We start from the raw sequence: 13,158 nt of genomic DNA, 5'->3' as shown, positions 1-13,158 counted from the left end.
CTGCGGGGGCCGGGCTGCGGGGGCCGGGCTGCGGGGGCGGGCCCGTGTGCGGCCTCCCGCCGCCCCGCCGCCCCGCTCTCCGGGTCCGCCTTGCGCCCTGCCGGGGGTCGGCGGAGAGCGCGTCCGGTCCCGGGGACCCCGCGGAGGGGGTCCGCTCGGTGAGGCCGAGCGTCCTCGGCCGCCGAGACCTGGTCTCGCCGGCCCCCACCTCCGGTTGCCGGAGCTTGTCAACTGTGTGGAGGAAACCGCTTTGAAAGGACACCAACAACAGTGGTGATGGCCGTGGGGCGAGCGAAAGGGCCCCGCAGCGAAGAACGTCCATGTCCTTTAGGGAAATGCCTTTAGCCCAGGAACTTCCCTGGGTTGACATGGTGCAGGGCAAATGTCACGCCACCTCTGACGGGTGTGTTCACGCCAGCACCAACCTAATCCTGCGATCCTCTGTTCTGAGATTCCCTCCCTTCTCCCTAATCTCCTTCCCCTACAGTTTGCTTTTCTCAACACGTGTTTTCTGAACATCCACTAGGTTAGGGACAAACCCCAAGGGAGCAGTTAGGCACTGGGGTATCAGAATTCAGGTTGGACGAAGGACTTGCCTTGAGCCTGGTGGGTGAGCTTCACCTCTGTCAGGTGACTCCTGTCCTCTGTAGTTAATGAGGTGTGACTGGTCTTGGTCACTCCTTAGAAGCTGGAGGTAGGGTCCAGGAAGAGGCTGGCAGGAGCCCTAAGCACTGGCAGCCACTGTCTGCCTTTTTCCCCCTGACCTCTTGATCCACATTTGTTAAGTATATTTGCTTCTTTTATTTGCTTATGGTTTGAATCTGTTCAAAGAAAATAAGCATTCTGCTCAGGCTGGGTGAGCCAGGGGGAACCCAAAGTGCAGAATGGACAGGGGGATTCTGCACCCTCTTGACAGAGCTCAATCCAGAAATGCCACAATCAGGCATCCCCTGTTCATCTCCTGCCTTTAATTGGGTTACTCAGCATTCTTGCTATGACCACCTTTTACTAGGGCAAAATCCTTCCCAGTTCTCTTGACCTATTTTAGTAATACTGAGCAGAGGTTGTAGACAGTGTTCTTTGTATTTTGGAAAGATTTTCAGAAACTGGTAGTAAATCACTGGGAAATTGTAGGGCTAAAGTATAGCATTACTTTCATTGATAAGTTTTAATTTGTGGGGTTGTCTGCATGCTTTAAATAGAAAGCATTGCTGTGTTCTAGCTATTGCTTTGAAAAATTGTGTAGAACACATTTTATTCACATTCTTCCAAAATCAAACTTAAAAAATTTCCCAGAGAAATAATCTGAAGGTTAGCTGATACAGGACGATAGTAAAATATGACCTAATATATTACATCATACTTGCAGTAACCCCCAGTATTTTTTGAGAACATATCAAAGAAGCCGTATAATTGAATCTGAACCCTTGTTTAGCAATAGTGAGTCTGTACCAACCTGTTTTCTTTCACATTGCCATCCATATCTTTAAAATCATCTCTCTTCAGATCAACCAATGCCTTGACTAGATTCTTTATAGTAAATCAAATTTCAAATACATATTCAATGCCTACTATGTTTTAGACATTATACTTGGACTTTAAAACTCCTGTGGTTGGGTGGAGAAGAAAGACAGAGGCAGTGTGGTGGGTGCTAAAATATGGGAGTGGAGAACTCTGCAGATCTGGGATTTTAGCCTCTTACAAGCTAACAGGTTAGCCTGTTTCGTGGATGCTGTCGAAAGACACAAGACTCCTGGGTCAGAGACAAAGGACTTGGTTATTCATTGTCAGAGTTTCGTGTTGGTTTGTGTTCGATCCCCATGTCCCGTTATGGGCAGAATTGTGTTTCTTCGTAATTCGTACGTTGAAGCACTAAGCTCCATGACCTCAGAATGTGTATTTGGAGATAGGGACTTTAAAAAGATGATTAAGTGAAAGTAGGCTGTTAGGATGAGCCTCGATCCAATCTAACTGGTGTCCCTACGAGAAGAGGAAATTAGTGCACACAGAGAGACACCAGGAATGCTTGGGCACAGAATGAAGACCAACGGAGGGCACAGTGAGAAGGCATTCATCTGCAATCCAAGGGAGAGGCCTCAGGAGAAACCAAACCTGTTGACATCTTGATCTGGGACTTCTAGCTTCCAGAACTGTGAGAGAATAAATTCTGTTGTTTAAGCCCCCCAGTCTGTAGTATTTTGTATTGGCAACCCCAGCGGACATATATAGCCCCCAAGTCTGGTGGGGACGATGCAAAGGACCTTCATGGATGTGTGAAGTGGGTTGCATTATAAGACAAACACACCAAATCCAGGGGATTACTGATTGCACAGCACGGGGAATTAATCCTGCTCTTGGCCAGTGTGGAGATATTATCTTATCCTTCAAGGTTGCTTGCTGTAAATACAGGCCTAAGAAATGTCATGTGTGGGGCCCCTGGCTGGCTCAGTCAGTGGAGCGTGGGACTCTTGATCTTGGGGTTGTAAATTCAAGCCCCATGTTGGGTGTAGAGATGACTTAGTAAAATCTTTAATTAAAAAAAGAGAAAGAAGGGCGCCTGGGTGGCTCAGTTGGTTAGGCGACTGCCTTCGGCTCAGGTCATGATCCTGGAGTCCTGGGATCGAGTTCCGCATCGGGCTCCCTGCTCAGCGGGGGGTCTGCTTCTCCCTCTGACCCTCTTCCCTCTCGTGCTGTCTCTCATTCTCTCTCTCTCTCAAATAAATAAATAAAATCTTTTTAAAAAAAAAAAGAGAGAAAGAAATGGCATGTGTAAAGTGTGGTCAAGGACTTACATTCTTGGCAAGCCCAGCAAAAATGTTCAAGACCCATGGCAGATTGCTTCTCCCACTATAAGTATGCTTCTCTCTCTCTCCCCTGTTGAGCGTACCAGCCGACCCCCACCCGGCCACAAGTAGCAACTGACATAGTAGCCTTGAATGTATCCCTCTAGATGTACACATGCATATGCAGGGATTGTTTGTTTGTTTGACTAATGCTTTATAAAAAATGAGATTTTGCTTTCCTAACTCAGTAGTACCTCATGCAAATTCTCCTAAGTCAACTTACATAGTTCTACTTTATTCTTTTTAATGGTTGCATAATATCACGTATGTGGATGTTCCATCATATATCCAGTCCTTTCTAATCAAGTGCTCACTTTGTTTTCGGTTTTTGCCACAACAAACATTGTAGCAATAAAAGTTCTTACCTGTAAGTCTATATATACTAGTGCTCTTATTTCCACTGCAGTGATTTCTGGGGCAAATGAAGACGGTGATTGGGCGTATTGGTTCTGAATCCCTACTTTCCTGGTCGTGACAGAGACAACGGCTCCCATGATAAGTCCAATTTTCTGGCATTGTTTGAGAAATTGCTGCTGGAATTTCAACTTATTATCTATTTTGTCAGCCCTATCAATGCATTTGTGAGCAACTGTACATGCTTTAATAAGTCCTTTTTTATCTGAGCCACCTAAAGAGGATTATATTTAGTCTACAACTAAAAACCCTGGCTGATCCAATGTATTTTAAATTTTGATAAAATACTGCACATATTCAATATGACAACACTCTCCTGTCCTTGGTAGAGACACAGGCTTTGGGTTGCTTTCCTAGAAAAGATATAAGATTGGTATGAATCAATTAATTAATATTGCATGTCTTATATTTCAACTGCAAAGAATGGTTTATCTTTCATCAGTGTTACTGGGCAATGACTAACCCAACTCCATGTAGCTCCTTCTTCCTCTACACAGAGAAATGCCAGACCTTCTTCATTCCTCCTCTGTGTTGCAACCAGATAGACTGATCTTCATGTATCAGTTGATTGCTTTTGGGTACAAATGAAAGAAGAGAGAAGCAAGTCACTGTGTTTTTTTGAAACTACATATGGCTGATCTCATTCAATAACCACCAGAGAGATTTGTAGGAAGGCTTTTGGCCCCCCCTTTCCCCTACCACCTTTTTAGAATTTTTCCTGAAACTTTTCCCCTTAAAAATAATCATTTGAGGATGGGAATAAAAACCAGGTCAAACGGTGCATCTATTTAAATCATTTATTTCAACACAGGCATTGTTTTAAATTTGCACCTTGTCTTGTAACACTTTTCGTATCTAGAGAACAGGATTGAGAACAAGTACATAAAAGGATTATTTGACAACATTTTAACAAAAGTGCTTAAGGCTTACTTGTTTCAGAACACAGGTGTGCCAGTCACAAGAGCCCCTAAGTGGTAATACATTCACAAACTTGCTGGGAACGTAAGATATTTACATATTTATGCTGTATATTTAAATAGGATATTCTAAAGTGTTATCACCACTGTTAACAATAAACTCTTACCAATAAGGCCTCTTTAACCTTCTGGCATTCCACAGAGTATAGTGCTTTTATGGAGGTGGAAGTTTTTCAATTTTATTCCCGTCTTCACCATAACCTAAGTGGACTTTCTTTCATTATTTCTAGTACAGACATACATTTACCTTCTACACAAAATTGTTTTTATTCACTTTTCACCAGTCAAAACCTTGTTAGTAGCAGTTGGAAGTTTTATTAACATCCATATATTTACAAATGTAAGGGGGTAAATTATTTAGAAAGAGGTCTCTAAAAATGAAAATAATCTCATTAAGCCCCCCTCCTTTTTAAAGTAGACTCCACTTTAAAAAAGTGTGGAGCCCAATGTGGGGCTTAGGACTCTCTACCCTGTGATCATGACCTGAGCTGAGATCAAAAGTCGGTCACCTAACCGACTGAGCCACCAAGGCGCCCAAGCTCTATTTTAAATAAATTGTACAGTGTGAAATTGAAGTCTATTATCTAAACAAGTTAATAATTTAAAGGTACTTATTAGAATGGATTCCCTCATGATTTACTCCATTCATGTGAATATTTATTTTAATAATGATTATATCCTTTAGAACACAAGTGAGGGGTATAAAAATGACTATTATAAATTAGTATAGCTATACCAAAAATGAGTCTTAAAAAGCAGCAGTTTATATGTTAAAATACGTAGAAATTTGCTGTACTTCTTTAACGAAGTATTTTATAAAAGTATAAAACTATAGAAGGTGCTGGTTTTTTTTTTTTTTTTTTAAATTTACTTATTCATTTGAGAGAGAGAGAGAGCAAGGAGAGGGGCTGAGGGAGAGAGAGAATCCTCAAGTAGACCCCCCACTAAGTGCAGAGCCTGACTCGGGGCTCGATCCCATGACCCTGAAATCATGATCTGAGTTGAAATTGAGAGTCAAATGCTCAACCGACTGAGCCACCGGGTACCCCTAGAAGTGCTATTTTTATGAATTTTCTGTTTCTTTGATTCTTGAGCCAGACCAACAAGCAAACATTACAAACAGTGCAGGTGAGAATCAGCCATCAATTACCTTTGAATTCAAATAGGAGATTCCAGTGCAGAGAAGGAGGGCCTCAGAGTAATTGTTTATCCTCACCTTAATTTAACTGTTGATATAGCCTAAACTCAGTGAAAAATAAGCTAACTTCATTTCGCCTTTTGTAACATACATGTAAACTCAGAGTATTTACTGAAATAGAACTTGCAAGCTGATCATTTTTCAAAAACTGAGAAGCTTAACATTAAAATATGAACTCTGAATATCTTAAAATTAGATGGAAAACGTAAGTCATGGTTTATGAAACTTGTACTTAAATAATCAGATAAATAGAAGGGGAAGGGGAAAGGCAGAATTTACAAACATAAATAAAAAATGAATAAAATGTTATTTATTCTTTACCATTTAAATTGAAATATCCAGAACAGTTGATTTAAAATTCTATTATCAGTCTCTTTGAGCTTGATATTGGTCAGAGCCTGGACTTTAAAACAATTTACAGATTTAAGGAATAACTTTCATGTTAGTTACCACATGATTATTAGTTTTGAGTTTCATGGGAATGATGTGAAGTCGCCCTGGTATTTTGCTTCCAGGCAAAGCAATGGTTAGGAGGATAATAATAATATAGTTCTTTCTTGCATTTCTATCAGTTCCAGATCTCTGTATGCTTCACCAACACTATCATTATCCTTAATTTATATGGATGAAACAGACTAGGTGAGAAAAATGGAAAAGAGAATTGGGTCAGGAAGCAAATATGAAGCAATCGGAATGAAATCCACTCATGTGGACCCTCACAGCACTAAGGTCCTAGATGGCAGGCTTTCTGTAGTTCTAGTGAATTATCTTTACCGCCATCTATTGGTGTTTATCCTATTAGGAGGGAAAGTTCCAGAAGGTTGGCTTGGCAACCAAAGAGTTAGAAAACCAAGTTGTGGATATGAAGAGTATTTAGTCTAGATACATTATTGAAGAAATCATAGTGACAAGCCCTTAGAAGCTCTGCCTTATAATTTCCCGTGGGTTTGGTAAATGATCCTGCAAAGAAGCCAGTGAAACCCAGTGTGTCTGATCTCACTCAGTGGCATTTTAGGGGCATTGCCAAGGCTATCGCTTGATATTCGTGACTAAAACGTGCACATGAAATAAAGCGTTCTATCCTGTAAATAAAGAAACTCCAGAAATGGGTAGTCCTGCAGAAATGGGGAAAACTAGTTGGGGAGAGAGCTGCAGTGAGAATGTCCATCCCACGAAGGATGTCCACTTACCTGCATCCCCAGTCATGCTTCCTTCCTAAGCAGGAATTCTGTGGCCAAGCCACCTTCTGTACCATCATGCTACCTGGCCTGAGTCCTTGACTTGATTAAACCTCAGCCCTCAACAAGTCAGCCAGTCCCTACGAATGTCTTCAAATGTAGTCCTAGAAGTACTAATATTTTTGGCTTAATAGGGATTCAGCTCCTCATCTCTAACCTCAATAAATACATCAAACATCTGCTTCCATCTAATAGGATGCCTTTATGAAAATTCCCTTATCTTTGTTTGAAAGGAAAAAAAACAAGAACAAAAAACAACCCTAAACCTCCTAAATGCTAGGTCAAACAGGATGGTAACATTTACTCCACTGTCATTAACCCTACACTTTATTTAATGTCATGAATATAGGGTGTGGATTGGAAGGGGCAGTACAGAATTTTCTAACTTATTGAAGTTATTACTTCTGTATGTGCCGGGGGTATTAGGGTTGTGAATCACAATGAAAGGTGTAAAAAAAGTTAAGGACGAAGTAAAGTAAAGCAGAAAGCCAAAGCTGGACAGTGAGGGGACAGGAGGGAAGTAAGGCCAAGAGAGAGAAAACAGCAGAGAATCCCCCAAAATAAAAAATAATTTGCTCTAGAATTTAGGAAATATATATATATATGTTGTAGGGAAGAGAGGGAAGAGAATTTGGGTTGTTTCAGAGTAGGTGCTGCTCAGACCAGATCTTTTTTATACTGTCCTTCTCAAGGGCATACACATTTACACTTCATTTCCAGTACAAGCTTTTGGTGGAAAGGTTATGCATTTTATTGAGGAAGGCTCACAGTTCTGACTCTTTGTCATTTTCATCTAGATAGTATTCATCATCCGTGGTTGTGTCTGTGTCACAGTCTGAGTCCACTGGATTCTCTTCATAGATATTAAGTGGTGCGCTTGGAGATAAGGCATCTTCTGGCATCTGGCTGAGAGGAGAATTTGAGCTGGATAGCTCTGTTGGATTAGGAGCATTAATTACATCATCTTTTAGGAAGCCAGGGTTCTTGAGAAAACTTGGCTTCCATAATCTTCCTTGCGTGAGTGACCTCTTTACATTCTCCAAGAAAGCCAACTGTTGTTCTTTCCCAAAAATTCCATAGTCAATGGGTCTGGATATAGATGTTGCCGACCTGGGGCCCATTTTTGTCCTGCCACTACACAAAGCCCGATTTTCATTTGCATTACAGGAGGAAAGCTCAGAAAAGGATCTGAATCTTCGACTGTCCCTGCTGTCACTGGAGAATTCATTCCCTAGGGTCAGTTGACTCAGGGCATTGACAATAGACGTGTTCTCAGAAAAATGGCGCTCCCTGACTTTTGGAGGATGACTTTTGCATACCAGATCACCGTGCACACTGATGCTTTTTAAACTGTTTGAACGATAGGGATGTGGTTCAGGTTCCCATTCCAGAGATGAAGCACTTCGTTGCTGCCGGTAAATGGGCAACGGGATGCTTCCTCTGGATTTCTCTGCGGGCTCCAGTGGAAAAGGAGGGTTCAGTCTTCTCTGATGGTCAGAGAAGTCTGCTTCCCCGCGGCTGGGGAATGTGGGTTGGGCCAAGTCTCCTGACTCTCTTTCCAAGGTCTGAGCTGCTGCTACATCTTTAGACTTCTCATACTTTGGTGATGATGCTGAGATATTTTTAGACTCACTCTGACGTAGTTGTGAAATGCCGTTAGACTTCTGATTGCTTAACTGTGTAGAAGCTTCTCTGTTGGATATTACAGGAACCTGGAGAGAGTTCTCGGATTTCTCCGCCTCCATGACATCACTACTCAACCTGCGTTCATTTCTGGATTCTCTGGACTTTGGAGTAGGCTCAGGGGACAGAGGGTCGCGCTCTGGTGTGCCAAGAGATAGGCTGCCAAAGCCACAGCTGTTCCCACTTTGGGGGAAGATAGTAGCTACATGTCTTCTGGGGCTTAAATCTTTAGCGGAGAATTTTCTGCTGGCTTTGGACATGGCTGCCAATCTGTGTTTAACTAAAGATCTGTTTTTTCCTTTTTCTGGGTCATCCACGCTGGTTTTATTTTTATTGCTTCCTTCAGGAAGTGAAGGTTGATCCCATGCCAACTTTTGCATTTCGTCTTCAGCTTTACTGTTCTCTGTCGTACTTACCTCCTGACTCCTTTGCGGTAGTTCTCTGGGTTCAGACTGCAAACTGTCTAAATCTGGCTCTCCTGAACAAGTCCCTTTGTCAAGCTGTAGATTATGCAAAGCTGGAGGAAGAGCAAAGATCTGCCTTTCCGAGTCATAAAGTGCTTTAATACTCTCTTTTTGGAAATCTGTTCCAATTTCCCCTCTGACCTGCCTCGGCTGCAATCCACTGGAGCTACCAACCACAGCTTCGCCTGTGATATCTTTCTGAAGGCATTCTGCAGTTCCAGGAGCTGTAATGACCACAGCATTACCTGCACACTCCTCAGGACTTCTTACGGTTTGGGAATTTCCAACATTCTCTTCTGAATGGGCCGGAAGATTAGAAGGACCACCATTACCCAACTTAACGGGCTGCTGACAGTTTTCCGATTTCTCTTCTGTAACTTTTTTTCCCTGAAGCATTGATAAAACATGCAGGGTTTCACTCTGCCGTTTTTTCCCTCTCTCCTTTCTGCTCTGTGCATCGCCTAGAGGTGTTTTAGCGAAGTTATCTGGGGAAATCACTCCAGTTTTCGATTCTCCTTTATGAAGAGAAACATCTGCCGCAGTAGAAGCCATTTCCTGTAATGTGGGCTCTGAGGGCCTCGGGTCTGGTGAAGCAGTCGTATCTTCAGTGGTGTGAGAAACACAATGACTCTTCTCCTGAGCAGAGCTGACCAGCATCTTTTGACCTTCAGAGGAAGGTGTTCCTGACTGCTCCTGTATAGAATAATTTAGTTTGTCCTTTTCAAAAGCATTAGGAAATGCTTCGGTCTCCGCTTTAGTTGATTCTGCAAGTGAATCGATTTGCTGTGTATACTTTTCGAGAATGTTACAGAATTTTTTGCTGTATTTCCTTGGCAGAGTGTAATATATTGAAACCACCTCAAGACATTTCACATTATCTTCATCACCAGAAACCGAAAACATACTAGTAGTCTTAAATTTATGTAATGTTTTCCCACTTTCTTTTCTTGACATATCTGAGGAAAAAGGTAAAGGGTCTTCATTTGAGAACAGACCTGTCCTGGAGGCAGCAACTTTACGATCCTTTTCAGTGTGTTCTCGAAAGTTTTCCTTTTGGGGGTGCCCTCTGGGTAAAGAACAATCGCTAACAGGTGAGTTATTTTCCGGAGGGCTAATGATTGTCTCCCAAGGTCTTAGTGTTAGAGCAGAAGCATCTGTGTTTGAGACCAAGCATTTTTCTCTTTCATCTCTCCCATTTGAGGCATCTGGTGCCCCTGAAGGACATGACACAGCCCTCCTGGTGAGGAACGGAAGTGGTCCTTTTCTAACAGAAGCAGATCCAATGTTTTTCATATTTGTCATCCTCTTTGTGGCTTCAGGTGCTACTGAGATGGAGTCTGAAACTGCTTTGGAACATCTGCTTTCTGACTCCAAAGAACTGGAACTGAATTTGTTTGACGTGTACTTCCCTCTTGGGTCTTCCACCTTATTTTTGATTTGGAATGGAAGTGGTTCATTCCTAAATGAAGAAGGCATTATCTTACTTTCTGACTTCCTGTTATTGATGAGAAAACTGGCTGATTTTCTTGGCGAGATACAATAAGTAGTGTGAACCTCAGGACACTTGGAATTGCTTCCATTCATCTCCCTGAGGTTACTGTTATCACTTGTAGGTGCTGATCTGCTTTCCGTTTTGCTTAACTTTTCAAAACAGGAAATGCATCGTCTTATTTTTCCTTTTGCTTTTCCATCCTTGAAAGGAGGGAGGGAATGGCATTTGACAGCATCAACCACCTCATTATGTACACGCACACAATTATCATGACTCTTTTGGTTTTCTGAGGAGCTTAGGGCAAACTGATCATTTTGGTGTTTGCTATCATTGTCTTTTTGTTCCCCTTCTCCCAAAGATGGATCTTTGCCTGAAGGACTTTTCCTGGAGAACACCGTTGTAGAAGGAATAGCCAGAGCCTCAAGGGAAGAATTATTCCACGGTGAGTTATCAGGTGGTATACCTGATGACAGGTCTAAAGAATCCCCCGGGATCTTGTGACCAGCAGCTGATCTGCTACAGTTCATAGAATGAGTTGTGCTATGTTGTTCTTCCTCGGCATCTAAAATAGCAGGCTTTTCTGGAGACTGTGCATTTTGATTATCAGGTGCAGAGCTCCAGTGGTGATTTCTAATAATGCCTGAACTATCTTCATGGCTTACTCTTACTTCCTGGTGACCACCTGGATTTGGGCTGGGAATAGATGTTGTTCTGCTTTCCTGAATAAAAGGAAGGGCAGTTGCTGAGCCAACTTTTCTATTCCCAGTAAAATTCCTATCTTTTTTTAGTTCATTGGATTTATCTCCGTGTGATAGATGAATTTTGGATATATCTTTCCTGGCAATAACTCCAGGTGACATTTTTGAACTTACTGTGGTAGATGCATTCAAAGCAAATCCTTTGCTCTTAGCTGAGTCCTGGGACAGGGGATTTCGAAAATCGGGGGAAAGGTTAGAGATTACAGTTTGTGAATCAGGTTGGGGTACTTCACTTGTCATGTTTGTCTGGTCCATCTTGTTTAGTTGTTTATCTTCTTCCAAAACAGATTCATTCAAGTCTTTCTCATGACTCACATCTGTGGCTGAGATATTGGGTGGGCTTTCAGTAAGAGGTGGAGAATCAACTGAATTCCTCTTGGTCACAGTGACTTGTGTATAGGTTTTTACTGGAAGAGAGGCAGGCTTAATTTTCTGCACAGTGACTGTGGGATTCTGAAAGATGGGACTCTGAGGATTCCCTCTGTCATCAGGAATCTGGGGGAAGGAAGTTTTAAATGAGGATGCTAGAGTCTGAGCAATTCCAAATGAGTAAGGTTCTTTGTTGATACAGACTTCTGTAGGAGGACTGCCCTCTTGACATACTGACCTACCAGATGTGATGTGATAGCTTGGACCAGTCATAGGGCAAACATTGGGCATGTTGAAATGAGTCCACTGGCTCTCATTACCTTGTGACACCTCCATGCTCTCCAGCATGGGTGTCTGAGAATCAAACTGCCAGGGATGTGGCTCTTCTTGATCTCTGAACATATTTGTTCTGTAACTAGAAGAAAATGATCCCCAGTGTTGAGAAAGAACACTATGGCCATGAGCAGCTAAGGCACTATTTGCTTCTGTGGAAATCATTTCAGAGTCTCTCTCAAAAGAAGGGAATGGATGCTGGCTTTGATGGAAGTCAGACCAGGAAGAAAGTTCTTCCTGTTGGTCCCAAAAAGGACTTTGCCTAAATCTCTGTTCCCTGTTTCGTCCAAAGGTGTTGCTAGAGAAAGATCTAGCAAATGGGTTTTTTTGAGGGTAGAATGGCATATTCTCTGAGTTCTCAAACGGGTCAGGACTCATTGCATTATCCATGGGGGCATTAAAATGAACACCTTGGTAAACACTCTGTGAACGGTAAAATCCATATCTCCTGTTCTCCTGAAAACACCTGGGATACGTATACTGGTCAGCAGTATCAATCTCCATGGGTGACGGGGCCCTCAGGAACTCTTCTTGGCTCTGCCTATCTCCAGAAGAATCTGATCTATTCCATATGATGGATGATAAAGGAGTTCTCTTTGGGCTCTGCTGGTGTCTTGGTGGTATAAACCCACTCTTGTTCTGAGTGGTGGTTGGAAAATGTAAGCTTCTTGCTGTGAAATATCTTGTAGCTGGTGAAGCCGATTGTTGCCTGCTGTCGAAACACAGAGAAGTACTACCAAAAGTATTCTTTTGCACGTAATCTTCTTTTAAGAGTCTGGGCTCCCTTGTCCTGTACATATCATAAATTGTTTTTGTTCTAGGAGAAAAGATTTTAAAACCTTCCCTAGGGGCTCCTGGTCTTAGGATGTCATAGATAGACATATTAGAAGTTTCATTATAGTGGTTTTTGTGCTGTCCTGTGATATTACCATGTGTGTTTCCCCTAGAGTAGAAATGACTGAACTGTGTTCTCGATCCATAGTTGAGAGGTGTTGTGGTATTCACTGAGCTTGGACACTGTTCCTGAGCCAGTTTGTTATCCAAATCATCTAAAACTGAAAGGAGAATATGAGTCAGCTTTTTTGTATAACATTTTATAATCTAATAATAATTTGAGTTGTTGGGCGCCTGGATGGCTCAGTTGGTTAAGCGACTGCCTTTGGCTCAGGTCATGATCCTGGAGTCCCGGGATCGAGTCCCACATCAGTCAGGCTCCCTGCTCAGCAGGGGGTCTGCTTCTCCCTCTGACCCTCTTCCCTCTCGTGCTCTCTGTCTCTCATTCTCTCTCTCTCAAATAAATAAATAAAATCTTTAAAAAAAATAATAATTTGAGTTATTGAAGTCCCTCTTAAAGAAATAAAATCGTTTAAAATTTTATTTTTATTTATT

The 13,158-nt window shown here is 42.1% G+C and overlaps 1 protein-coding gene across 7 annotated transcripts in view; it reads right to left on the bottom strand.

The window, feature by feature from the left end:
• POGLUT3 (protein O-glucosyltransferase 3) overlaps positions 1–13,158 on the bottom strand; it is a 90,951-nt gene that overhangs the window by 21,133 nt on the left and 56,660 nt on the right. For 3 of the 7 annotated variants that reach the window (XM_021696609.2, XM_044919609.1, XM_044919610.1), the window contains exon 1: positions 8,853–9,142. In XM_021696609.2, the coding sequence (XP_021552284.2) occupies positions 8,853–9,059 (207 nt within the window). In that variant the 5' untranslated portion in view covers positions 9,060–9,142. Of the gene's footprint in view, positions 1–5,249; positions 12,825–13,158 lie in introns of those variants that run through there. The other 4 variants (XM_021696493.2, XM_021696495.1, XM_044919607.1 and 1 more) reach the window with 3 other exon arrangements.

Source organism: Neomonachus schauinslandi, chromosome 11, assembly GCF_002201575.2.
Source record: "Neomonachus schauinslandi chromosome 11, ASM220157v2, whole genome shotgun sequence".
NCBI classification, from domain to species: Eukaryota; Metazoa; Chordata; class Mammalia; order Carnivora; family Phocidae; genus Neomonachus; species Neomonachus schauinslandi.
The sequence above is the reverse complement of the archived record's forward strand: the minus strand, read 5'-3'. Positions and strand labels throughout refer to the sequence as shown.